This window comes from Colletotrichum gloeosporioides, assembly GCF_011800055.1.
Source record: "Colletotrichum gloeosporioides strain Lc1 chromosome Unknown consensus_30, whole genome shotgun sequence".
In the NCBI taxonomy this organism is placed as follows: Eukaryota; Fungi; Ascomycota; class Sordariomycetes; order Glomerellales; family Glomerellaceae; genus Colletotrichum; species Colletotrichum gloeosporioides.
This window is the reverse complement of record NW_025544675.1, coordinates 277,022-303,689: the sequence shown is the minus strand read 5'-3', so window position 1 is coordinate 303,689 and position 26,668 is coordinate 277,022. Positions and strand designations below refer to the sequence as shown.

General features: G+C 57.3%; 6 protein-coding genes across 6 annotated transcripts; 1 reads left to right on the top strand and 5 right to left on the bottom strand.

Moving 5' to 3' along the window:
- Positions 1-127: 127 nt before the first annotated feature.
- On the bottom strand, positions 128-3,891 carry GCG54_00008734 (Aurofusarin biosynthesis cluster protein S; the record flags this gene model as incomplete). Its single annotated transcript, XM_045408695.1, has 4 exons — positions 128-748; positions 801-1,437; positions 2,107-3,557; positions 3,631-3,891. The coding sequence occupies 4 exons, from the start codon at positions 3,889-3,891 to the stop codon at positions 128-130; spliced, it is 2,970 nt and encodes a 989-aa protein (XP_045266438.1).
- Positions 3,892-5,035: 1,144 nt separating this feature from the next.
- Positions 5,036-7,091, bottom strand: GCG54_00008733 (uncharacterized protein; the record flags this gene model as incomplete). Its single annotated transcript, XM_045408694.1, has 4 exons — positions 5,036-5,871; positions 5,919-6,363; positions 6,469-6,743; positions 7,064-7,091. The coding sequence occupies 4 exons, from the start codon at positions 7,089-7,091 to the stop codon at positions 5,036-5,038; spliced, it is 1,584 nt and encodes a 527-aa protein (XP_045266437.1).
- A 5,528-nt stretch (positions 7,092-12,619) lies between these two features.
- Positions 12,620-13,589, bottom strand: GCG54_00008732 (uncharacterized protein; the record flags this gene model as incomplete). Its single annotated transcript, XM_045408693.1, has 4 exons — positions 12,620-12,687; positions 12,756-12,851; positions 12,915-13,299; positions 13,359-13,589. The coding sequence occupies 4 exons, from the start codon at positions 13,587-13,589 to the stop codon at positions 12,620-12,622; spliced, it is 780 nt and encodes a 259-aa protein (XP_045266436.1).
- Positions 13,590-14,912: 1,323 nt separating this feature from the next.
- Positions 14,913-16,673, top strand: GCG54_00008731 (Cytochrome P450 monooxygenase FUM2; the record flags this gene model as incomplete). Its single annotated transcript, XM_045408692.1, has 5 exons — positions 14,913-14,969; positions 15,020-15,260; positions 15,317-16,197; positions 16,255-16,427; positions 16,514-16,673. The coding sequence occupies 5 exons, from the start codon at positions 14,913-14,915 to the stop codon at positions 16,671-16,673; spliced, it is 1,512 nt and encodes a 503-aa protein (XP_045266435.1).
- A 2,115-nt stretch (positions 16,674-18,788) lies between these two features.
- GCG54_00008730 (uncharacterized protein) lies at positions 18,789-20,521 on the bottom strand (the record flags this gene model as incomplete). The annotated part of the gene is made up of 5 exons (XM_045408691.1): positions 18,789-18,878; positions 18,933-19,039; positions 19,091-19,697; positions 19,750-19,822; positions 19,881-20,521. 5 exons carry the CDS (start codon positions 20,519-20,521, stop codon positions 18,789-18,791), a joined length of 1,518 nt encoding a protein of 505 aa, XP_045266434.1.
- A 1,538-nt stretch (positions 20,522-22,059) lies between these two features.
- Positions 22,060-25,183, bottom strand: GCG54_00008729 (uncharacterized protein; the record flags this gene model as incomplete). The annotated part of the gene is made up of 2 exons (XM_045408690.1): positions 22,060-23,033; positions 23,086-25,183. The coding sequence occupies 2 exons, from the start codon at positions 25,181-25,183 to the stop codon at positions 22,060-22,062; spliced, it is 3,072 nt and encodes a 1,023-aa protein (XP_045266433.1).
- Positions 25,184-26,668: the final 1,485 nt, after the last annotated feature.

The following is a 26,668-nucleotide window of genomic DNA, read 5'->3' as shown; positions in this document are numbered from 1 at the left end:
AGGGCATATCATAATCATAATCTGCAGAATAGAAATAGAACGATGGTATCCTACCCGAAGAAAGTAGCTCGTAAACGATTACAACACGAGAGATCCCAAAGACCGACTATCCACCTCCTAAAGCCCCTCACAACTCAAAATTCTCAAATCCTTCACTTGTCCTCATCCAAGGATCAAGACGCCTCTTCAAATCTTCTAGATTCATCGTCACGCTTCTTTCGACACCATCAGTCGTCATAGATGGTATCAACACCTCATCGAGCACATGCACAACACCATCCCTTGCAGGCAAATCTCTCACCGAGACCTTCTTTCCATCCACCTCCATCATCAGCCGGCCCCCTGTCGTGAGAACGTGAACAAGCACGCCAGCCCCCTCAAGTAAAGTCTCGTACCTCCTCGGCCAAGACTCCGTCCCCTCGGCGAGATCAACCGCCACATCCGTGTAGAGAATCTTGTCTGAGATGATGTGATACCTCACCAAAGCCCTCAAATACCCGGCTCCCCCCTCCCCAAACAAGAAGCTCTTGACTTCAGCCCCAAGCTTATCCCACGCCTCATCCGACGGCGCAAACACAGTAATACCCCTCGGACCCTCCAAGCCCGCTTCCTCGCCAATGCCCGCCTCCTTCAGCGCCCTCGAAAACATACTCAGCCGCTCCGGCAACACATCAACAAGTCGATCGAACCTCGGCGGCGGGACAAGCACATCATCAACAAAGTGCACAACCCCATTCCCAGCCCGCTTCTACCAACCCATCAGCCTCATGCCATCACAGACAACACAAAGCAGAACTTACAGATTCACCCCCCAAAAGCCGGCTGTAAAAGTTCAGCAGGACATCCTCCCCGCCACCGCCAATCCTCACCCTCTGCCGGCGCCCCGTCCCGCGCTCCTCCAACACCGTTGGCGCCGTCTGCATCCCCCGAAGGGCATCGGCAGAGTACACCCCCTCAAGGACGTGGTACTCCGCCATCTCACGCGCCAGCGCCTCGGCGCTCTGATCCATACCCAGCTTCTGGAACGCCTCGTCGGTGGGCACGAAGACCGTAAACGCCCCCTCGGCACCGGCAAGCCTCGACCGAAGGGCCTCTTGTCCGTGTAGCAGCGCCGCGAACCGCTCGTGTCCGCTCTCCTGGATGATTTGGTAGACGCTCTCCGCGAGGTCTTTCTCCGGCGCCGACTCGTAATGGTAGATTGGCGCTCCGGCCTCGACGTCGTCGGCGGGACTCGTGCCGGACCATGTAAGTCTCCTCGTCGCCGCGCCAAGAACCCGTCCGAACGAAGAAGCAAACCCTTCGGCGTCCAGAACATAACGCCATGTGGAAGTGATCATCGTCCCTTCCAAAGCGGCAGACGCCCCAGGCAAAGAGGCAGCTGCAGCCGTCAGGGGCACCAGCGTCCCAACAATCCTCATCTCTGCGTCCTCTTCTCCGCTATCAGCGGTGTCGTCGCCGTTACTGTTGTTACCGTTGCTTAAAGGCAAAGATGAAGACCGAACGCGCCCAATCAATACCTCGGACAAACTCCTGCGCAGCGTTCTCGAGGGCTCAAAGCAGACACACACCTTTCGCCCCATGGAGGAGAACTTCCAACGTCACTTATATACACACACACGCACACAATTTCTCTCCGACGATTTCGTAACAGAATCGAGCAACAGGAGCCTTGAGACAAAGAACCCACTCGGTTTTCTACGAAAGGACAGTCTAATGGGTTCTGGGGATTAGAGACTGCCGGAGCGCCGCCCGCCGCGTCTTCCTGGTCGAGCGTGGCCATCCGGGTCCGCAAAGCCCCCGCGACCCAACACACATATGTCGACGTCGTAATGCGACTTTTGAGCGGTTTCGTTTCTCATTAATGCGCAGACCAAAAGTTTTTGTGACTTGCACTGTATTTGGGTAAGAGTCATTTCTCTGCATGGTGGATTGGGACAACAAGGTGGCCGGCTGGGCTGTCAGATGCTTGTAGATGGACGCAGCCAAGCCTGCGTTTTATCCACATGCCCGCCTTCTTCATGACTCCCGTCAAGCCCGTGACTGTCAAACATGAAATACCTGTACACCCGGGGCGCGCATTCACGTCAGATCCCCGCGCTATCTCACACCCGCGGGCCGCCAAAGCCGCCCACGACCCTAACATCCCCGACATTCTTCGGCCTCCCCTCCGCGCCCTCAAACGCATCCACGATCCTGCCCGCCCTCACATCCACGGCCGTCCACCGCTGCTCCCTGCACCTTCTGCCCCCGGGCGCGGCCCCCTCGTCCCAGACGCCCAGCTCGTCGAGCAGGACCTCGACGACCCACGTATACCGCACGCCGCCACCGCCGCCTCCGTCGCCCCGGTCAGGCGGCGCGTACAGCCTCTCCGCGTCCTCTCTCGTGCGCGGGACCTTGGTGCACAGCAGGTGCAGGTCGAGCAGCTGCGCGAAGACGAGGCCGAAGGTGGGCTTGTTCCGCCGCGCGGCTGCTTGGCCGGCGTAGCCCGGTATGTCCAGCTGGGGCGGGTTGAAGACGGACCGCAGCGTCGCGGCGAGGGGCTTGCTGCTGTTGCTGCTTCTTTCGTCCGGTGGTGGTGCTTCGGTCGGAGGTATCGGCGGCGGCTCCGTCAGCGTCTTGCTCTTTGAGGAGCTGGTGCTGTTGAGGAGCATTATGAGCGGGCTGCTGGAGAGGTTGCGCGAGAGGTAGCGCAGGAAGGCAGATAGGGACTGTAGCCCGTCGTGGGCGGATGGCCTGTCGCGTGCGGTGAAGAGGGCCGTCATGAGGGTGGAAAAGTGCGTGATGAGGATTATGTCCGGGGGCGCGGGGGGTTCGGCTTCCCTTCTCGAACTCCTGCTTCTGTTTTGGTCCTCGACTGGCTGCTCTCGAGGAGTTGGGAGCTTCTCTTCCGGTTTCGCGTCGGGATCGTCGTGGGAGTCGGACTCCTCTTTATCCTCAGGGGCAACAACAGGGTCGGGTGTAGCTAGCATCGAAGCCATTGACGAGGGCGGCGGCGACAAATCCGAGAGCTCTGAAGAAGACGGCGCGAGCGCCTGGTCGTCCTTGTCCTCGTTGATGTCGTTGTCCTTGCCGTCGCCAACGTCGCCGTCCTCGCCATCGCTGATGTCATCATCCTCCTCGCTGTCCGCAATCTCCGTCCTTACCGGCCTCCGCTGCGGCTCAAACGCAGGCTTCAGATCCGGCAAAGTAATCCTCTCAGGCTCCGGTGAAGCGATCTCCTCCTCCTGCCCTTGCGACGCCAGCAGCACCTCCGGTTCCTCCTCCTCCTGCGGCTCCGGCACCAGCGACGCTGCTTCAGAAACCGGACTCCCCGGCGGAATGTCCAGATCGCCAAGCACCTCCCACAAACCCTCCAGATCAAACACCCTCGTGATCGACACGCGCTCCAGACAGGAGACAAGCCTGCCCCTCACTTCCGACCCCGCAACGCCGCGGGCCGCGAGCTCCGCCTTGACCGCATCCCTCAGCGCCGGCAAGATCGCAGCCGGCGGCTGGGCCGTGACGACCATCGCCCTGCTCATCTCGCCCTCGCTCCCGCAGAGCTCCGTCGCCACCGCCTGCAGAGAAATCTTTTCAATCGCCTCGAGTCAGCCCCCGAAAACCACTGACAACATGTGCGGGGAAACTCACCATCAACCCCATCTGCTCGCTCTCAGCACTAACCCCAACCACGCTCCCGCGCTCCAGGCCTCCTCCCATGAGCACATACTCATCCACCTCGCGACACCCAACCCTCACTGGCCCCCTCTTCTTCAGCGCGTCCCGCCGCTTCGTCTCCCGCCGCAGCAACACGTCCGCCGAGATCGGTTCAATCGGAAAATGCGAGCTCGCCTGCGATGGTATCATCATCATCCCACCGCCCGCATCCGCAGCATCCTCGTCGCCGCCCATGGTGTGCTGTTGTTGGGGGCGTAATGGTAATGTAAGGTGCTTTCCCCCGACCCCGCTCAGCGCCGCCGCTCAGCTTCGTACCACTGCCGTCTTCGGAGAAAATAAGGAGCAAGATCGTACCGCTTCATTTCCGAAATATGTCTGCAGTAAACTTCCCCCAGTCCGCCCTCGCGCGATTGCTGCTCAGCTCGAACTTGACGATGCAGCGAGGATGTCACTGGACAGGTCACATGATTGAGGAGCCAAATAAGGTTTCGGGGAAGCTGGGGCGAGTCCCCCGTCGCCATCTCGATCAGGTCTCGGCGCAGACACTTGTGACAGGCATGTCCAGCCACCCTCAATGACATCATTCCCTTTTCTTGCATGAAATCTGGGCGTGGCACACCTCCATCTCCCCTTTGCTGAGATAACAAAGCCCCTTGCAGAGCATCCTTGCATGAATGACAAGTCATGCACATGCACATCAGCCTTCCGTATCAATGGGCTGATCCCTCGTTCCAAAAATATCATGCGCACTCTCACTCAAATACTGCTGTAGGGATGAACACAATCCGAGGCCAAATAGTCTCAATTTTTTTCAATAAAGGCTAATTCATAACAATCTGCCGACGGACTGTTGGCTGCCTGCTCTATGCTATCCTCTTGTGTAGTATGCCTCTCCTGGGCCCAGAATACTTGTAGCAAAAGAGGCGGAAAGACGGGGGACCTATTCCCCCTTAAAGAAATATGATTATCCACGAAAGGTATCACAATACGCCAGGCAGCTCCTGAAAAAAGGTGCACTGCATTGGTGCAACCTGTCCGCCCTGGCCTTCGTAGTTCTCGTCCCGATGGCTTTCTCCAATATCCACCCAAACCAATTCGAGATCCCACCCAACCACAACTCTTCACTCCTGCGGGTTCCAAAGTGATTGCTGCACAGATACCGTTGTGATCGAGCTCATTATCCGGTGTAGTGTGAAATGCTGCTGTGTCGTTTTTTTGTTCAGAAGGGAATCGTGGCTCTTCTGGTTTTGTTCGACCCAAGCGCGACTGACTGCTTGTCTGAAAGATAAATGTGGGCTACGCGCTCTTGCTTGCGCGCGTCATCGCCTTGACGTTTAGACGTTTTATTCTTCTCAGCTTCCTAAGGCCTGCGTCTCCACTAGGCGGCAGTTCCAGGGGCCGGAGGAGCCATGGCATCAGAGGCCTGGCGTCTGCGTCCTCCCTTCAGACTTTTGACTCGGGACAGGAAACCTCCGGACGACTTGCCGGGGGCCTCCTCGGTGGGCGACTTGACGTCAGAAGTGTTGCGACGCTCGAGGGCATTAGCAGAGCCTCTGCGTGGGACCGGCGGAGGGGTTCCGGGTGACTTGGCGCCATTGTCGGTACGCTTGACTGAGATGCTCTCAGGCTCCTTGCCGTACTCGGAGAAGAACGGGTTTCGCTCGCTCGTGTACGAGATGCTGGTGGAGGGTCCAGCACTGTCAGGAGACCTGCGGGAGTGGTAAGCACCCTCTGGATTCGTCATGCGGCCAGCAGGTCCGTACTCGCGAGGCTCCCTCTTCATGCCACGGATACGCTGAGCGATGGACTTGTTGCGCTTCAAGCCGTCGGCCTGGCTCTGCTGAGCCTGCTCTTGCTGGGTGCGCTGGATCGCAGTGCGTGCGGCGGGGGTTCCCTCGAGGAAGGTCGATGTACCCAGACCCATGCTCTCCTCGCCGTGGAGGATAGAGCTGCGGGCTCGGGGATCGAACACGGCCGGCTCGTTCTTGTGCTGTTGGTAGGGATCTCTGGCTCCGGCGGCGGCAAAGTCAGCAGACGCGTCGCCGTCATTGTTACCCATGAAAGTGGCGTGGTCGGGACGCTTGTTGAGGGGTCCGGCTCCGCCCAAAGACATGTTCAGCGAGTCCTTGGCGAAAGCCTGCATCGGGGCGCGGCGGCTGCCCTTTCGGTTGCGGTGGGGGTTTGCAGCGTCGAATGGGCCATCGTGATGGAACACTGAAGTCGTTAGTATCGAGACATCGACCCGAGAGGTTCTGACCTACATCCGGTGCCGTAGATGCTAGTGGCGTCCAATTGATCAATCACATCAATCCGGCGGCTGGGCTTCTTAGGGTCCTTCTCCTTTCCTTCACGAGCGCGGCGCTCCCTCTCACGACGTCTGGCCTCCTTGGCCTTCTTCTCCTCGTCGGTAAGCGGCTTTTCGATGTCAATCAGGAGCGAAGAATCCGAGTTCCGGCGAGGGCGACGCTCCTGAGGTCGTCGCTGTGGGGAGCCTGGAGGCCCAGAAGGTCGGGGCGGGCCGCCACTAACGCTGCCGTTGCCTTGCATTCTGCGCTGTCTCATCGCCTCCTCCTGGGATCTCGAGGGGCGGTGGCCGGGAGGCGGGGGACCGCGGCGACCGGAGCCAGGAGGGCCAGGCGGGCGGTTGGCGGGAGGTCTGCTCCCTTCGGGGCGTGAAGGCTTCTTATCGTCGATGTTAAGGCCGTCCTGTGATGAAGATTGTCAGTCAACTCTGCGACGGTCGCAATCGCAGCGACCGGTAAATGCGTGTCTGAATTGAACAGTGCCGAGTCGTGCAGGTTGGGCACTTACGAAAAGCTCCTCAGCGGTCGGCGAGGACGCCTTTGGGTCCAGCGTCGGTGCCATTGTGCCTGCTCCGATCAAGTTTGGTTGACTAGACGAATATGATGGATCGAGGAAAGGATTGCGCGAGACTGGACGAGGAGGAGGGTCGTCAAAAGGCGAAGCGGGCGAGGTGGTATTGCTATAGGTACCGCCGGAGAGGAGTGGGGAGGCGGCGCGGTTGCGAAAGGGGTTGTTGGAGGAAAGATTGAGTGTTAAGCCGGCGGACCTGCTAGGTTGGTGACCTATTCCAAGGAAGTAAAGTCAGTAATAGACAGGAGAGAGACGGCACCGTGCATGCGAATGACGGCGAGGGGGATGGGATATGAAACAAGAGGGCCGTCTACATGACACAGCAGGTTCGACGATTGGGTGGAGCGGGCGTGGTGCTTGCGTTTGCTTGGGCGGCAGTGCAGGCCGTAAAAAGGGCGGCTCTCCTCCCGTTGGACAGGGCAAAAGTCAAAGGGGGAAAAAACCTGGGAAGATGGTGGCAGACAGGGAAGAAAGGGGTTGTGGTGGGTGGGAGCGGTGCCAGGCGCATATCAGTGCTTGATGCTTGGCTTACCTGGCTGTGCTGATTGTGCCGTTGACATTTTGGCGGTTGTGAGGTGTGGCACCCGTGCTTTTTGACGGGAGGGATAGATAATGAGGATGGACAGGCGGCGTAGTATTGAACTCAAGGGATCGGCCTTTTTTCGCGGGTAAAAAAAGGGGAGCTGGCCGAGAGAGCACGAGAGTCGTTGCTGGCAAGCTTGGTTTTCGTTGGCCTAAATGCCCGCTCCTAGCGTCATGCCTCTGCAGGGACGCCAAACAACGGGATTTTTGGGGGCCACTCGACGGTTCCTCGGCAGGTGTGCAAGCAAGCTGCAGACCAGAGTGCGGGTGGTGCGGTCGCGGGAGTCGGGGCCCGGAGAAGGTCGACCTGGGCAGTTGGGGATCAAGGCGTGGGCCTTCGGATCAAGCTACCGCTTGGAAGGGGGAACAATCCGAAAAGGAAAGAAGAAAAGAAGGATGAAAAAAGGGGTGCGCGGTGACGACCGAAGGTAACGTCGAAGAGTCCAATAACAATTGAATATCGTATGTGGTGTAATGCAACTGATGCCGGCGTGCTGATTCTGGACGGTGGATGGATGGATGGATGGTTTGTTCAGGGCCCCTTTGGTTCGGAGGGGGGCTGATGGATTATCGGATGGATTATCGGATTCAGGGGGAGATTGCTGGTATGCTGGTTAGCGACTGGATTAGCTAGGAATTTGGGTGGTAGGGCGGTGGATCTGGGGATCCATCCACGAGCGAGGTTGAAGGGGTTTGGCTGCTTGGGGCGGAATTGGGGGTTTATTTTTTTGGGGGATCGCGAAGGATGGGTGACGCCGTGAATGGGTGAACCGGCAACCACACCACGAGGTGCCATGCCGGTGGGCCAGAAAAGGAAGTGCAAGCTCACCTTCTTTTTCGCCTCCCTCTTGCTTGCTTTTTCTGTTTTCCTTATCCGGGACGCTGTAACACGTCTTTTCCTTGGAGCGAATCGGGCGGCTTAATATGCTGGCGATCCACGCTGGGGAGGCGGGCGATCGAAAAAATCCAGATCTCACAGAAGACTGCCAAGCGCAGATTTCGCGTGCCTGTGTTTGTATGCTGCGCTGCCGTGCCGTCGACTGACGGTCGCTGTGTGCGTGTGTGACGGTGACCTGCTTGGTGCGCCTGCAACACGGACCCGGATCGACCCAACTTCTTGGTGCCTGCGGTCAGTTCAAGTCGGACGAAGGACCCAACGGGGTTGCGTCGTGAGAAGACAAGGCGGCCGTGCTGCCAACTCTGTCTCGCTGCCGTTGACTAGGATGGGCTGGCGTCTCGTCTCGGAGGTGGCCCGTTGGAGCCGGTTGTCTTTTTTTATCTCGACCCTTCTTGAAGCTCCGAGGAAAACCGCTGGGGTAAATGCGCGTTGTCGGCTACGATGCAGTAATGTTTCTGCTGCGTGGTTCCTGTTCGGTAATAGAGGGGAAAATGGTGTTTGTGTGGTTGTGTGGATGTATATCGGTGTCGCTATTGCCGGTGCGCTTCTCGACGGGATGCGGGCGTCGGTATGTGCTGGAACGGGGTATATGATGCGGCGTGAAGGAGGATTGCGGCAGAGGTTGAAGATGGTGAGAGAAGATTCGCGAGTGAGCGAAAGAGGGGTGTCGCGGCGGCAGGCGATAAACGAAAGAAGTGAAGTTTCGAGCCGGGGCGGAGAGATCAAAGCAAGGTAGGAACTCGCGTGTCCCTGGTGCGAGCAGTTGTTGTTGCGGGCAGGAACAGAGGCAGGCGGTGGATGGAAGAGCTTGGGGTAAGGTGCCTTGAGGTGATGGAGGGTACAGCAGGACAGGAATCTTGTGAGGCAGGAAAGAGCCAACGAGGCAAGAGTTGGGGAAGGAAGGAAGAAGAGGAAAGGGTAAATGAGGGACAGAGCAAACAAACACCTGAGCTGAGCTGAGCTGAGAGTAAAGTAAGGAAGGTAAGGTATGGTATGGTAAGGTAGGCACGGCAAGTGAGGTTTAAGCGGGGAAGCAGAAACAGGCAAGAGCAATGATTTATTAGAATGAGGTTAGTTTATTCAGGACAGCGGCTGAAATACGGATGCAAGTGCAGAGCAAGTGCAGCCCAAGCCCGGTCCTGCCAAAGAGGTCCAGAGTGGTGAGGGTGAGGGAAGGAAGGAAAGAAGCAATGGATGGAAAGGCCCACGACTTCCACCTTCCCGTCCTCACTTCACAGTGTTCCGATCCCCGCGCATTCCACCCGCCCCGATCGCCTTCCTTCCACTCATCAGACTTCTCTCCCCTCACCTCACCCTCGACCCTCACGCCCTCCTCCCCTCAGCCCGGGTTTGTGGCTGCATCGTGGGCGCTGGACGGTGGGCGGTGGGCGAGCGGGCACGGCATGGTCTGTCACTGCTTTCCTTTGTCTTTGACAGAAACGGTACTTCCGCCTCCTATCACTTTTCTTTTCTTCTCTCGAGTACCTTCAAGGCGGTCTACCTTACTTGCCTCACCTGTCCTGTCCTGCCTTGCCTACCGGCTTTCGGCTTCATGCCCGGGCGTTTCTTGGAGAACAACCGAACCACATCGTCACCATCAAAAACACTCTGAGGTCCCTCGTCGCCGCACCGCTTAAACCCTCGACTCCTTCCCGCGTCTGGGTCTATCTGGCATTGCACCACAACGATTGGGCTCGAGCTCCAAGGCCTGGCCCTCCTCCCACGCGCCCTCCTCAGATTTTAAAATGGATTCACCCAGTCTATTCAACAAACGATGATCCACCGCTGTTCTGCACGTCTGCTGCTCTACTCTCGAAGCGGCATCGCGGAATGGGGTCCTGGAACACTAGCAACGACCAACGCGGGAGTGATGGTCCTCGGTCGACCGGGGTGCAGACCAGACGTGCCGACGACACACCCCAGGACCCCTAATAATCCTAATTATTCTAAACCCGACCACCGCAACTGCAATTCAACAAATCAACAGCCCGCCACGACGACAGGGGACCGACGTGCCCAGACTCTCTCTCGCCTGCTGCACCTTCGCTTGCGAATGGAGTTCCGCAAAATAAGACGACGGTGACAATTGACAGATGAGGACCGCCTGCTCATCCAGACATGCACCCAGAACTGACCCAGAGAATCAAACACCACGGCCACTACCACCTGCTCATCTCGACCTGGCCCGGACGGATCCTGCCTGCAACACCAGACGAACACCTCACACACCACCAAACGTGCAACTCCCGCCGCCGACGCTGGAGCCATCTGACCGACAATGCACCACATCCACATCCGCCTGCACGCCCACCCAGAAACAAATGCTCCCACGAATGGTACTGCGGTACGGATAGAGAGCAGTGCCATATGCACAGCCGGCTACTACCGACCGGCCCTTCTTTGGGCCACGCTACCTGGACTTGGCTCGGTGTCAGAGGGGGAACCTGTGGCATGTACCTGACGTCGCCAGGTCTTACAGAGTCGTTTCTTGGACGGAAAAAAAAAAAACCACCACCAGCAAAGACCACTCGGTGCTCTCGGTACCTGCCCTGCCCACGTCTGCGCAGCTCTCCTCCACCCAGACCCAGCTTTTCCCTCTTTTCTTTTCTTTGATGAAATGGCACACATACGTAACAAGACAATTTCGTCCCGAACAACCCGTCCGTCTTCAATCGGGTCGTCGAGCTGGTGACACCACGGCTGCACTGCGCTGCACTCGATCAAGATGAAGGATGGAGCTGTTTGTCCGCCCCGGTCCATGTTCCCTTACCTCCCATCTGGACATGACGAAAATCACACAGTCACACAGGGACCTAGTTCGTCGCCCGCCTTCTCGACTTTGCTGGACGCAACCTCGTGTAGGCCCCCTGGTCGTCCACCTTACGCTAAAGAAGCATGGGGTGCAGCACCGTGGACGTCAGACCGGCCGATGCACCTCCTCCAACTGCTTCAAATGACCCAATGCCTTCAATTTCAGACCAGCCTCGGTTTGCCTCGACTGCACCAACAGTAGCCAGCCCTGTTCTTACCGCTATTGTTTACGGATACCGCAGATTAGCTGCAGCTTCCTCCGACGTCTGTGTCTGCATAGCTCTTTCTGTCACCTCACGCACGAAAGAGCCCGTCGTTTCCTGCTGACGCGTGACGCTCCCAGGAATCTCGAGCCCGTTCGCTCCCCCACAAGGCCCGGCCATCTCGGTGGCGTCCAATAGTCACTCTTCATCGGACAATTCACTTTGTCTTTTCGATCCCAGCTCCCACCCGAGCGCAAACAACCAGTCACTTCATCATCAGTGCGTCAAACCTAAGAGATTCGGGCAGAGAACAGACCCGCTTCGTTTGACTACGGTGGGAGATACAGATACGCATCCGCTGTATGTATGTCGTTATCTGCGGGATCAAGATCGACCCGCGACTCACTCAGCAACTGCGCATGTTGACTTGCCGATTTCCTTTGCCAAGCCGAACTCCGAACAGGGAAGTTGGGATACAACACGCAGCCAGCTGGCAACCTCCTCCGAGGAGGGAGACGGCGGACGCCCTCCAAGCCCTCCCATCTCAGCCTCCCGTCCCTCCTCACATGCCAACGGGCTTGGCGGTGCAACGAACAACGCGCAAGCGGTCCCAAAAAGACGCTGGCAGGCAACACACCGGCTTGTTATTGAGTCCAGGCCAAATACCCAACAATACTTGGCAACAATAACATAAAAAAACAATGCTTCGATGGACCATCTCGTGGCGTCAACCACCGCCTCCTGTGCTTGGGCTGCCCTTGCAACCTTAATGCCCTGGTGCGCATTCTGACAGCTGTGCCCCGAGCCCCCCTTTTCTTCTTCTTGCTTTGAGAGATCGGGGAGCCGCCTTCCGTCGTTGCGGTCCTTCGTGGAGCACCGGCAAACAGCGTCATCCCGGACTCACGTCGCCAATCTGAAACACAAGCGAGCCTTTTATGAAGGAGAGCATTGGAGCAAAATCTGACGATGGAGCTTGTTCAATATAAAAGACGATCATGGGGAATTTGATTAATATCTACAGCTGCGGTAGTTGATCCATCGGTAATGAAGTGCATGGGCCAGACAACGCGCCAACCTGCAAAAGCGCGATCTTGCAAAGATTGGCAGATTGCACCGCGACTGTGCTTGACGAGGACTCCAGTCGTTGCATTTCTTTTCTTGTCTCCATCGCAGACCATGCGCCCCATCATCAATCTCCCCTATTTTTGTGCCATCGCGTGCGCCTGAGTGGCCACAGCACTGGTTACTGGCCGTGCTTACCATCCACTCTGATGTGGGGATGCAATCGAGCGAGTCGTTCGTCTCATTTACGGCGATGGGCAACGAACCGCCTCAGGCGCCGTCGAACCACTAATGCCCGCTAAGCCCGAACCCATTGGGTGCTGGGTATCGAATCACACAAGAAACCTGCTGTCGCTGTCATGAATACCTATGCCTTCACGGCCGGGTCCCCCGCGGAACCGAAGAGCCTTGTTCTGCGCAGCCCGACGGAACATCCATGAAGCCTGTCTCAACATGATGGGAAACACCTGGTCCGGAGCATGCGGACAAGATCCAGAGCTTCGGCCTCGTCCGTCTAGAATCTTCCTGGCCTTTACCAAGGCAGATGCAACGGCGTCGAGAGCCCCGTTCCAAGAACCACTTCGGCCGTGCCAATGTCACCTTCGGGAGAGCGCATCAGTCAACATGTCTTGTCCTCTAGACGGTGTAACCGCGACGTCGGCACTTACCCGGTCCTCTCGGCGCCCAATACTCGCCTGTCTTGGAAATGTCAAGCTTGTCCGTCCAGGCGATGAGACTCTCGGCCGCCTCGTCGGGCGTCACGGCTGGGCACCCGAACGTTAGCGACTCACAGTTTGTTGGAAGACAATTCCTGGAAACAAACTTACCACCTCCGTCATCCCAGTACTTGTCAAAGCCGACGTCTTTGGTCATCTCGGTCCGCATGAAGCCTGGGTGGACGATGCTGACGATGACGCCCTTCTCCTTGAGGTCGAGACTCAGCAACTTGCCGACCATGTTCAATGCAGCCTTGCTCGCATGGTGCGCATAGTTGCCGCCGCCTTCTTTCTCGTGCCTGAGAGTGATGCTCCCAGACTCTGACGACACGAGCACAATCTTGGAGTCCTTCTGCAGCAAGCCGGCATGCAACAGGGCATTGACAATGAAGACGGGTGCTATGGAGCTGGTCGTGTACATGCGTTGTTCTTCGGACCAGTTCGGGCCCTTCTCGGCGCTGAGGTCTTCGGTCACGAAGTAGCCCGCCGTGATAATCTGCCGGCGTCAATGGTCCGACCGAGCAAAGGTTCACCGGTATGTAAGGGACGACCTACCACGGCCGACAACGGCTTCGAGCCGCCTAGCAAACTGACCAAGTGGTCACCGACCTTGGAATCCATCAGGTCGACCTCCGGCAGCCACTTGACACTGTCCGGAAAGCCCTTTTCCGGACCAGCCTTGGAACGCGTCGTGCCGTAGACGGTCGTGCCGGACTGCGCAGCATATTGCTTGGTCAGGGAGGCTCCGAGACCCCGAGTGGCCCCAACGATCAGGACCGGAGACATGGTTGCGTGTGGTGGGTTTGCGTTCTGCTTCAGGGCGAAATCTTTTTGGTTTCTATTTCTGTTCACTTTCCAAACGTTGCTGGAATGCGGCACCGTTTAAGATATTTAATTTGAGGGGCTCTAGGGAGATCACTGAGGAATGTGAGGGACACAGCCAGTGAGACACAACGAAAGCCTCCTCTCAAGTCGTGACGTAGGGATGAGAGTTCCCCCGTTGGCGTGCGGTGCGCGGCGGGGGAGGGGTCGGGCTGTGATGACGCCTTATCGATAAAGCTTGCGTGAGGTGCTGACTGATCGGGGTCGAATCGTGTTAGTCGACCGAGAAACCTTTCGTTTTTCTCGTCTATCTCGCCTTCTGGTCTGCGGTATTGAACCTATTGTGCGAGAGTATCGCACATCGCACTCGACGGAGTCTCACGGGGCCGCATGCGATGGGTTGATGGATCGGGGTTGAGGTGCATCTCAACCGAGAGCCCCTCGTCTTCCTCGTCTTCCTCGCTTTTTCTTCTTTTTCTGCAGTTTTGAACCTTTCATGCGAGACCATGTACAGTACGCGACTGACTCTCTTAGGAGACTTCTGTCCGCATGTGATGATGGACTGACTAACCACCGGAGGCGAGTGCCGCAACTTCACTTCGACGGTTATCCGTCAACACCGGAGGCGCAGCAATCCGGGATGAGTGCCCCGGATCCGACCGCATTCGAGCTCGGCATGATGACTTGCATAACATCGTCTTAAGAAAGGCCAGGCACACACAACAGCTGATCGGCGCGGGATCCGACCGAGTGGATGGGTTCAGGTAGCTGTCAAAAAAGAAGCCTGGCCGCCCGCCCGACCTTCCGGCGCGGGTGCAAGCGCCGTTCAGCAGCAGCGTGGATGGTGGGTGGGCTGGGCATAAGACGGTCAATGCCGGCGGCAAGGAAGTAGAGTACTGACGGGCGAGTTGTTCTCTTGTTTGAAACCAATGCCGTGGTTTGGTTTCTGTGTGCGTGCAGAGAGTTTCGAATCCGTTCCCCCGTCCCCCTCACCTCACGAACCCTGCGCGTTGACATGCGTTTGGGGTTGCTTAATCTGGAAAGATGATGGGTGGTGTTCGGCGGCGGGCCAACGAACCATCATACATCGAATTCGTATTCGTTTGCCTGTTGGGGAACCCTTTTTCGAGAAGCTTGCAACGCCGCTGCAGCAGCGTTGCGCGGCCTGGCGTCAGTCAGTGGTTAGAATAGATATTGGCCTTGACCCTCGAAATAATTCCTCTAGTGCATCTTCAACTTCTATTCATCGCCGTAGAGCTCACGCTGGTAGACAATACACCCGCCAAGATGGCTTTGAGTTACGGGAGTCTTGCTCTCTACGCAACCGCATTCACCTTCATCTACGTGAGTGTGAATCCACATACTTCAAGACCACCAATCTGACCGCGTTGCAGTACTTCCTCCTGGGCATATACAATGTCTTCTTCCACCCGTTACGCCACTACCCGGGCCCTCTCCTCTGGCGAGCCAGCCCGCTCCCCAAGAACATTTACATGCTCCGCGGCCTATACGCCAAGAAGGCGCGAGAGATCCACGAGACGTACCAAGGCACCGTCCGTGTAGCGCCCAACGAGCTCTCGTACATCCAACGTAAACCAGCTCCCCCAAACCCCGTCCGCTTGCAAACCAGCACCGGTAAAAGCTAACACACCCACGCACAAAAACAGCACAAGCATGGAAGGACATCCTAGGCCGCCCGCTCAAGTCCGAAATGTACAAAGACATGCGCTTCTTCGGCGGCGACGCCTTCGGCCGCGACAGCCTCGTCACCACGCTCCCCGAGGACCACACCCGCATGCGCCGCATCTTCAGCCACGCCTTCAGCAACACCGCGCTCAAGGCGCAGGAGCCGCTGCTCGTAAAGTACGCCGACCAGATGGTGGACACCATGGGCGCCCTGGCCAGCCGCAACGACGCCCGCGCCGTCAACATCGTCGACCTCTTCAACTTCTGCACCTTCGACGTCATGGCCGACCTCACCTTCGGCGAGCCGCTGCTGCTGCTCGAGCGCGGCGACTACCACCCGTGGGTGCACGGCCTCTTCTCCGGACTCAAGTACGTCATCTACGGGGTGGTGCTGCTCGAGTTCCCCGTGCTGGGCCCGCTGTGCGAGCGCGTGCTCGCGGCGCCGATGAAGCGCGCCGCGCAGGACCACATGGACTTCGCGGGCGCGCTGGTCGACCGCCGGCTGGCGCAGAAGGACCACCCCAAGCCTGACATCTGGAGTTTTGTGGTGAAGCACCAAGGGGACGAGAAGGGGCTGAGTGACAGGGAGATGCATGCGAATGCGGCCATGTTCATGGTTGCCGGAACGGAGACGACGGCGACGGTGCTGTCGGGCGTGGCGTACTACCTGCTGCGCAACCCGGCGGTGCACGCGCGCCTGACGGCGGAGATTCGCGGCGCCTTCGCAAGGACGGAGGATATCAACACGGATAGGTTGGTGCAGCTGGAGTATTTGAACGGGGTGCTGATGGAGGGGTTGCGGATTTATAACCCGGGCGGGTCCGGGATGCCGCGGATCGTGCCGGAGGGCGGGGCGGAGATTTGCGGGGAGTTCATCCCAGGCGGCGTACGTTGTTGAAATTCCCCTGTCGTGTAAGGTATTGGGGCTAACGTGTGAGAGTAGACCTGGGTCTCGGTCAATCCGTACGTCGCCTTCAGCCACCCGGACAACTGGGCGCGGCCGACCGAGTTCCTCCCGGAGCGCTGGATCCACCCCGACGATCCGGAGTGGAGGGACGACAAGAGGGAGGTCCACGAGCCGTTCTCGTACGGGCCGAGGAACTGTTTGGGAAAGAAGTGAGTTGCAGTTACCCTCTCCTTACACACGCCCCTGTATCCCTGCAATTGGAGTAGTTCGACGGGCTAACGCGCATGTCTAAAAGTCTTGCTTGGCTTGAGCTTCGGCTGATGCTGGCCAAGACGCTCTGGCACTACGACCTGGAGCTGTGCCCGGGCATGGAGAAATGGGTCGATCAGAAGAGTTACCTCACGTGGGAGAAGGGGCCTTTGATGGTGAAGTTGATCCCTGTTAAGAGAGACTAAAGACAGATTATGGGGAGTAGAGGCTGGGTCCCTGGCTTGGATAGGCTAATTATGATCATGAACATTTCTCTTGGATTATGACACTGTTGATGCTATGCGTGAGGAGGGCTATCTACGGATAGAGACGACAGAGACGACAGGATTCTACCCATGGAGAAGAACTTTTCGTAGCCTGCACTTTAACTAAATAAGCACTGCTCTACCACAGCTTCACGCCTCTAGGTATTTTGCCCTCATCGCCATCGCCTGATATGACATCCGCTCCCAAGTTTTCCGGGCCAAGTGACCCTTACCCAAACAGTATATGACTACGCCGTGCAAAGAACCTAGAAGCACCCCATCAACCAAAATGACAAATACGTTCTCGAAACTGACGGCCTTCTCTTGACTGGTGTCAGACATTGGCGCGACTGGCTGGCCATGAACCGGCGTCCGTCCTGTGATGGAACGCACCAATGGCTTTGGTGCAGTTTCACACTCGTCGCCCTTACGGATGCACAAGCGGAAGTGTTCGATGACGAGGTTCCTCGGTCTGTGATTGGAGCGTTTTTGGGTTCGTGCAGGTTGTGACTTCGGATGAACGCGTTCGTGTGGGAGGCCGGTGCTGGCCTTCGGACGAAAGTGTGGGAAGATGTCCTCCACGTTTGCCGCAGGATCAGGTCCGGCTGGACCCGTGTGGGATACCGATTAATGAACATCTATATACATGGTAGAAGGCTAATACTCAACAGAAGGTTTGTAATGATGGCGACGATGACCAAGTGATTACCATCGTCCAGTAGAACATCATTCACGTGCGATCCTAGCCACTTCACGAGCAGGGCTACATTCAGTTCAGCAACAATGTCTAGCAATCAGAATTCACATTTGCTTCACAAAATGTAACCAACCGCTACCTCTTCTTAAATACCTGTCTAAGCGCCTTTCAACACACATCGTGAGTGTCGGTTCCTGGACAGTGTGTAAACCTGTCTCCAAGCAATGAGATTTGGTGGCCATCACCAGGGGTAGTCGTTCTTGGACGACCGGTTCCTTCCACCAGATAATGGCATATCGCTTCCGGCTTCTACGAAACTTCCTTTCGACTAATACAGGGCTTGAATTTGATTATTGTGTGTATTCTGATGCGATATCCGGAAGTTCCAGAAGGAAAACGACGAGAGCCGATACCGAGACTTCCGCATGGGCTTTGCCCTTGACATTAAGCCACCGCAGAATCAATGCGAAGTCGGGGTCTAGACTAACGCGAAAATCACGTCACACACAGTGAGTGGGGTGGAAACATTGCTTTTCAGGTTCTTGACCGAAGAGAAAAGCCTTCTTTTATGTGGTCTGCGATACAAGAGGAGAGGTCATTGCGTCAAAAATGAAGGTAGCTACTGCGAGACAACATAAACAGCATCAGTCAACGAGTATTTAAAACCCTGTAGAGAATAAATCCAAAATTCCAAGCGGGCAATTTGATCGAAAAAACAACTCGAGGTAGGTTATACCTGCTTGCACTGAAATCGATGCCCATAGCAACGTCTCATACGTACGATGTGACCTTCCTGATTTTGAGGATATCATATTATGATGGTAAATACTGGAATACCCTAATAGAAAGGTTGAGTAGTGATGTCAAAGGTCATCATCTATGTCATTTGAGTTGCCATACACTTTCGTTAACCACAGGTTCTGAGGGGCCTGACATGATGTGACGCCTCGGCGATCAGTTCCAAGTTGAAGAGATGAGAAACGCCTGTAATTGCTGAGCAAAATAAATCCACGAGGTAGCGGGATAAAATAGCCATCGTCAACCCCGGAAGCAAATTTCACATCCGTGTCCGCTTGTCAGACGCAAGCCGTTCATAGGACAGCACATTTGCAGCGGTCAACACCAAGACCCTGAACACAGAGACCGCCGACTTTCTCTACATAGACACAATCAGATTTGTTGTGTCCAAAGTATATCAGAGGCCTGGAGAGTTTGATAAAGTAAATTTAGAGACTACGACGACAGTAGCATCAGAGCCATAGTGAATACAGTCGCATAGCACAACAGCAAAAGCACGCAGCCTCTTAAAATATGTCCATCGAAGAGAAAAGCTCCTTCAACCACCGCTATCTCCTAAACTAGTAGACTCCAATAGCCTCACCAACGACGCTCTTGAAGACTCCATTAGGATCAAACTGCTCCCTCACAGCCTTGAAGCGAGCAATGTGCTATCACCAAGTCAGTCTCTGTACTTCTCCAATAAACCGACAGGAAAGACTTACATCAGGATCCAAATTCTTTGTAGCGTTCGCAAAGATCTCCCTCGTGTTTTTGGTCCAGTGCGGGCGGCACGGGAACTCGTCAATAAGGACCTTGGCAAGGTTGTGATCTGTACGCAGTCAGCACCCCATCCTTCTCACATCCAAAACAGAGAACTCACAAAACGGCTCGTTGAACCGGCTGTGATCCCCCACAGTAGTCCTAAACGTCGGAAAATCAAACATGATAGCCCCCTTACTCCAGTCCGCGCCGTCGCTCGTGTTCGTCGCCACCTGGCTCAAAAATCCCTCAAACGGCCGCCCGAACTTGATGTTAATCCCGCTCCGGTACGTCGACGTCATCACGACAAGCTTCTTCAGCTCGTCGTCAAAAAGCTGCCGCACGCGCCGCAGCATCGCGTTCGCCTGCGTGATCGGGAACGCCAGCTCCATCGTGTAGCCCTGCACGCCGACCTCCCACAGCGGGCGCTGGTCCGGGTACAGCCCGCCGATGAGCACGTCGTAGTTCCACCCGTAGACGGGCCACGTGTCGATGGCCGTGTTGGTAGTCTTCTCGCGGAAGTTGGGCTTGGACCAGAGGCCGAAGAAGATTTCTTCGGCCAGCATGTTGGACGTCGGCAGGTAGCGCCCGCTGTCGAGGAGCGTCTTGGCCGTGTTGCCCTCGAGGTCCGTGACGGAGAAGGTGTTTTGGAAGCCCTGCTGCTCCGAGATGTTGGTGGGCACGACGTCGTAGTAGCGCCAGTGGAACTTGCGCTTGTAGGGCCACCACTAGTTGGGGTGAGCTGTTGGGAAGCCTGGTGTGTTTGTATGTTTGACTTACCCAGAAGTTTGCCGTCGCGTAGGGGGAGATCATGCCGTATATGTCGCCATCAAGGACCTCATCTTCTTCCAGACTGCGTCCAGTCAGACCTATCATAATCCCCAAACAAGGGATAAAAAGGCAAAACTTACGTCTTCTGGTCAGCATAGACCTTAAAGTCAGGATAAATCCTAAACTTCATCCGCACAATAACCCCCAACAGCCCCAAGCTAGTCGACGCCGCCAGCCACTCGTCGCTCCCCTCATCCTTGACCACATGTCTCATCTCCCCATTCCCATCCACGATATCCAGCTCCAGCACGCCCGCCGCCACCATCGAATCTTCCCGAATGCTCGACCGGTGCGCGCCCATCGCCACGCACCCCGCCAGCGTGATGTTCCAGTTCACGAGCGTGTACCCCGCCGACGCGCCGCGCGCGTGCAGGTACTCGGCCAGCTGCAGGAACGTCACGCCCGCCTCGATGACCACGGTGCCGCCCTCGAGGTCGAACTCAGAGATGCCGTTGACCTCCTCCGTGCGGATGATCACCGTGTTCGCGTCGTCGGAGCACATGGTGTCGTACCACATGTGGCCCTTGCCCGAGGCGCGCACCTTCTGGCCCGCGGCGACAGCGTCCTTCACGAGGGACTGGATCTCGGCGACGGAGGTCGCGTTGTGGACGGTCGCGACGTCGTTGCAGGCCGGGAAGCCCGGGCCGTCGAAAGTGTTGTAGGGGGCTGCCAGGGCGAGGGGGAGGGCGGCGGCTGCCGCGAGGAAGGGGAGTGGTTTCATTGTTGCGGTAAGAGGGGATGGATATCTTCGTAGGACGAAGAGGGTGGAAAGATCGAGGAAGGAGTTTGAGATCTCCTTGGCAGGAGAGGGATGGATGGCGTGGAATCTGGGATGAACTGGAGTTCACTTATACCACTTCATCTCCCCATCTCGTATATACGACCGCATGGTAAACTACGCGATACCACAATCCCCTCTCCATCAACCGCGGAACGACCAGAGCACAAAAAGGTTTTCATGTGATGCCGGCTCTTCATCACCTCTCAACAATAAAAAATCCCCTCACAAACCAGGAACAAGCATTCCCATAACGTCACGCAGCATCCAGGACAGGAACATCACGTAACATTGGGAGATGTAAGTCACCCACAAGAGCAAAGATGGTCCCCTCGCGTACACACTCAAAGCGTCCGCAACTACGGAGAAAGAGGGCAGCAGACCACCATCATCTGCAAGCCAAGACAGACCAGGCAGCCTGACAGAGAAATTGGAGCCGATGGGCGATGTAACGGTGCGGTGGCAGCGGGCCAAACGCGGGGTTGGGGGGAGAGGAGAGGGGGAAGGGAAGGGAAGATCCTTATTTCTGTCTAGTTTCCTGGTCAGATTCACTCGCTGTATTTTGTGCGTGTGCCGAGCCAAGACGGAACCATGCTTATTCGTGAGCGATGTACAGCATGCCGAGCAGAGGTCTTCACAACTCCGTTACCACAGGTCGCTCTACATGACTGATGGTGATGGTGGTGTTGAAATTGGCTTTTAAGAAAGTCAACGGCGCTCTCAACTAGCGCAAGGTCCGCAACCGATGGACAGGGGAACGGGCAGATTCTGGGGTAGACCGGGGGAAGATTAAGTTGATGGTTGGCTGTCACTGGAAGAAGAAGGTGTGTGGGCGTGTAAGCGCCGGCCCCTTTCGGGAGGGTGGGGTTCGGGTGACCGGACCAGTTTTCGGCCGCATCGCCGATGTGCTCCGCAGGGAAGGCTTTCCTGTGTATTTGTTTACTTCCAATATTTCAAAATGCGCCTGAAGCTAGGAGAAAAGACATAGTCATGGAAGTAGAGAGCGATAGTTGAAAGTTCACCATGAACCATTATGTTTCCAATCCAATCCTGACGGGAAAAAGACCACATCGTCACAGAGTTCATCAGAAGCAGAGACAATAATCATTATGAACCGAAGAGGCGTAGGTAGGGGAGCGTAGGGTGCCCGAAACATCTATTCTTCTCTACCGACAAAAGAACACACAATAAGCTACAACACAACCCCAATATTACCAAAAAAAGTCGACACAGTTTTGAACTGTTCGCCTTTCTTTTCAATGCATCATCCAATTAGAAACAAAAAAAGTTTACAAACCATCTTCTCGTTTCCCTCCCCCTTTCTCTCTTCAAACAATACAAACATCTCTCTCACGCACACCATCGGAAAAACCACTTGTAAAACTGTGACAAGAATTAACTCCCCGAGATCTCTTTTCCATGCGAGCTTTGGGATCTGATGCTTATTGACTTCGTAAACTTGTCGTTGAAAATCATCGCTCTCAGGCCGTGGGCAGAGGGAAGGGGAGGAGGGTGGTCGACCCGATGTACCAGGAGCCCGTGGTGATGCGGCAGAACTCGCCGGTCGGGGTGGGCTGGCCCTCGGTGTAAAGGCCGGGGGGCAGGGTGAGGGTGCCGGCGACGTTGGGGGTCTGGGAGGGCACCAGGCCAGTGCCGGTGACACCGGGGTTGGTGATGACGGTGCTGAAGGTGAAGGAGGCGGTGGTGTCGATGCCGGCGCTGACACTGACGCTGACGACAGTGGAGATGGATCCGGCGTCGATGCGAATGTAGATGCTCAGGAGAACGCCTGCAGGAACAGCCTGGCGCTTGGCCACCGAGGAGCGACCACCGCAGCGCTGGAGAGGGTTACCAGGGCACTGGGTGTTGCACTGGTTCTCGGAGACCTGCTGGGTCTGGGTGTTGTCGATGAAGCTTCCGCAGTAGCAGTCAGTGCCGAAGACACCAATGAGCTTGCTTCCACCGCAGGCGGCGATACAGCTGTCGATGGTGAGGGCGTTGTCCTGCTTGACCAAGAGGAACGAGGGGAAGCCGCCGCCGGAGCTGAAGCAACCCAGGGAGGCGTAGTCTCCAATGGTACCAGGGTTGGGGGCGACGGTGGTGACGGCTCCAGAGCTGGTAGCTGTAGCGCCGGTGTCGGTGCCAGACGGGCCGACGACAGAGGTGCCAGAGGGACCAATGATGGTAGTGCCGGATGGGCCAACAATGGTGGTGCCAGAGGGACCGACAATGGTGGTGGCGCCGGTGCCGGATGGGTTGGTGCCGGAAGTAGGAACGACTCCGGAGGTGGGGACGACTCCGGAGGTGGGGACGACTCCGGAGGTGGGGACGACTCCGGAGGTGGGGACAACGCCGCTAGTAGGGATAACGCCAGACGTAGGAACGCCGCTGGTAGGAATGACGGGCGTGGTGGAGGGACCGGTCGTGGTGCTTCCGGTTTGCAAGCACTGAGAGCCTGGCATTCGTTAGCAAAAGGACACGTACGTGACCTATTTCCATGTACTTACTGGGGACGACGTTGAACGAGACAGTCGTGCAGCCGCTGGGGACGTTTCCAGCAATGGCAGGGTTGGCGAAGGTGGCATAGACCTGGCCAGTGGCGTCCTGGCAGAAGCCAGCCTGACCGCCGAAGAACGAAGGGTTGGTCCAGGCGAAACCGCTGCCGGTGACGGCGGTGAAGGTAGCAACGATGGATCCAGTCTGCCCGGTGCGGAGCGGGGCGAAGACAACACCGGGGTTGATACCGAAAGCGGCGCCGTCGATGGTGAGAGTGCCGGAGGCGCCGAGCCTGAAGACGGAAGCCTGCTGGCAATTGGTGGGGTTCGGGCTGCCGACACGACCGACGTAGGTGACGGCACCAGTCTGACGCTTCGCGACCTCCTCGATCTTGCGCTTGAGGATGGCACGCTTGACGGGAGGCTGGATAGAAGTGGTGTTGGCGAAGTTGAACGTGCTGGTGGAAGGAACGCTGACCGGAGGAGAAGTGATGGACAGGCTTGAGGTGGGGATAGTGATGATCGGGGAGCTTGAAGCAGCAGAAGAGCTGGACACGGCAGCGGCAGAGCTGGAGGAGGCAGAAGAGGCAGAAGAGGCGGAGGCACTGGAAGCGCTGGAGGCAGACGAGCTGGAAGCACGAGAGCTTGAGGAGCTGCTGGAGGCGGCGGAGCTGGAGGAAGCAGAGCTGGCGCTAGAGGACGAGGCGCGCGAAGACGAGGCCGAGCTGGAGACGGAAGAGCTGGGGGCACGGCCACCGACAATTGCGAGAATGAAGTCAGTGGCGCTGGCTGCTGCGGGAGAGGAGACGGCGGGGCTGCTGCCGGCGGAGGAAGCGGGGGTAGCACCAGCAGAAGAAGCACCGGTGGAAGCACCAGCAGAAGAGCCCGCAGACGCACCAGTAGAAGCACCGGCAGAAGAGCCCGCAGACGCACCAGTAGAAGCACCGGCACCAGTGGAAGCAGCGGAGGAGCCAGTCGACGCACGAGAAGTAGCAGCGGAAGATCCAGTAGAAGATCCACCGGCGGCCGTGCTGGCAGGAACAGACGCTCCAGGAGGCGCGGTGTTGACGGCTACGACAGGGAGGGAAGACTGCGAGAGGGTGACACTGGCCTGCTGGATGGCGACCTGGCTGGCGGGAATAGCCTGCGCAATGGGGACGGGGTCGAAGGTTCCGGTCTGGCGCTTGGCGTTGTTGGAAGCCCTGCACTGCGAGGGGTCGATGAGGGGGAGGTCGGTTCTCAACGTGTTACCGCAGTTGCAGATACCACGCTGGGATCCAGACATGGAGAGGCTCTTGCCCGCGCAAGTCGACGCACAAGAACCGGGAGTGAAGGCGGTGCCAGGCTCAGCACCGGTTCCATCGGCGAACGGCGACTGTCCGGCGGGCACACCTCTGCAGCCCTGGGAAACGATGACAAAGTCGACCTGCTGTCCATTGATCGTGAGCGTGGACACGATGGCCTCACCGGGCTGAATGTTCAAGAAGTTGTTAAAGGGCTGGGGATTGGGGCTGAGCACGGCGATGCTTCCGCCGGGGGCGCTGGAGGCCGACGCCGAAGCGCTCGCAGACCGAACGGAAGACGGAGTGGATCCGCCCGAGGAAGCGGGGGTCGAAGCGGCGCCGCCGCCACCGGGAGAGGAGCCGGCAGGGCTGCTGGCCGGCGGGGCCTGACTGCTAGCTCCCGGGGCAGAGCTGCTAGCTCCCGGGGCAGAGCTGCTAGCTCCCGGGGCAGAGCTGCTAGCGCCCGGAGCAGAGCTGCTGGCTCCAGGGGCAGAGCTGCTGGCTCCAGGGGCAGAGGAGCTAGCACCAGCGCCGCCAGTAGAGCTCTGGGCCGGGGTCACGCTGACGCTGGGGGTCACGCTACCGCTGGTAGAGGCCGGAGCCGCGCCGGTGGACGTAGAAGACTCGCTCTGGCTACCAGTGGAGGTGGAAGTGAGGCTGACGGTTCCAGAAGTGGAGCTGTGGCTGGAGGTGCTGCTCAGAGTCGAGCTGCTGTTGGTGAACGAGAAGGTGCTGCTCTCGAGGTCGGACGAAGTGGTGTTCTGGGCCTGAGCAATGCCGGACAAAGACACGGCGGCCACGAGGACCGTTTTCTTCAGCCAAACCATCTTGTCGGGTTGATGTTCGAACAACTGCGGGAGCTTGGATGTGAATCAGGAGGGCCAGGAGGCGAGTGTCGAAGGCTTTGGGAGTAGTTGAGAGATATTAGGCTGGGAGAGGGACCCCCAAAAGAGCGACAAACGCGAGAACAGAAGCCAAGCAACAGTAACGAATGAATGCCCACTTGCCCGGAAGGAAATCCAGGAAAGACGGACGAGAGGAGATGAAGCGAGTGTGAGTTGAGAGCGTGGTAGGGAGAAAAACTTCCCTCTGGAGCAAGGAGAATCTTGGCCGTATTTGAAAGTTTTCCACCGTCGGGGCCAAGACGAGTCCCCGTCAACAAGGCGAGATTACCCCTTTCTCCTGCCGTCTTAGGGCTGCTGTGACCCTTCCCAGAGACCTTGCTCTGGGGAGGTGGAATGTGTGAAATGACGATTCTCAGGTCCAGCCGTGCGCGATGCTTGTCCCCTGAACGCCTCCATTCCAGGCGTCCTTTCCTCTCTGTGCTCCGCGTGCATGCTGGCACGTTCGTGTATGTCCGTATGTGTTTGGTCTGGCCCCTCATTTCAAACTTGGCCTCTTGGTGCGGATTCGATGCGGAATGGCAAAGAGGAAATCGTCCCGTGGCATCCACAGCATGGCTACAGGAGGAGGAGGGAGCTTGGGCCCGCTTCAGTCTGCTCGCCTCACCAACGCGCATCTCCTCTCATCCCATTGGATAGGGATGGGTTCAACGGCTGGATGACCATTGATGGGTGCCAATTGTCACAGGAGTTGAAGAGGCCTGGAGGTCATCAGAGCAGCAGATTCCCCTTTGGTAGAGCTCGTTGGTGGAAGCCGGTACGAGCGGGAGATAGAGGGGAATGCCCGCGATCACTGTACTTTCCACTGCATGCTTGAGCAGACACAACGAGAAGCACGTATCGGGGTCGACGACGAAGAGGTCCAGCTGGGATTTGCACAAGGAATGTGAAGGGGCTGTTGCTGATCCAGGGGTTGACGGGCAACCGGTCTGACGTTGCGGACGGTATTGCGCGCCGTGGTTTACCCACAGACTTGACAGGGGCGAACGGCCCTACCAGGTAACTACCGGTAAAGCATGTGTACCCGGGGGGCGAAACTGGTCCATAGGTAGGTAGTCCAGAGACATTGGTATGTCTCTGCGAAATATAAATGGAACGGAAGCTTGGACGAGTCCAGACTCGTTACCCATCTTCGGGGAATAGTGCGTGCGTGGTGCGATCAACGGTCCTGTTCCTTCTGGGTCAACGTCCTCGACAATCCCTGACTGATGAACGCAGAAAGCTTGCCTCTCAAACATGTGGGCATGTCGTGCGAGAGTGGAGGTCGAACACGTGAAAGAAGACGACGGGTAAGATTCCGGCGAGGCATGAGATGGGATTCCAGACTCGCCAAGTCCCATGCTCGCCCGCCCAAAGCAGCGGAATGCTGTTGATGCTGGCCCGTGGCGATGAGTGGAGGACGGTGTTGTA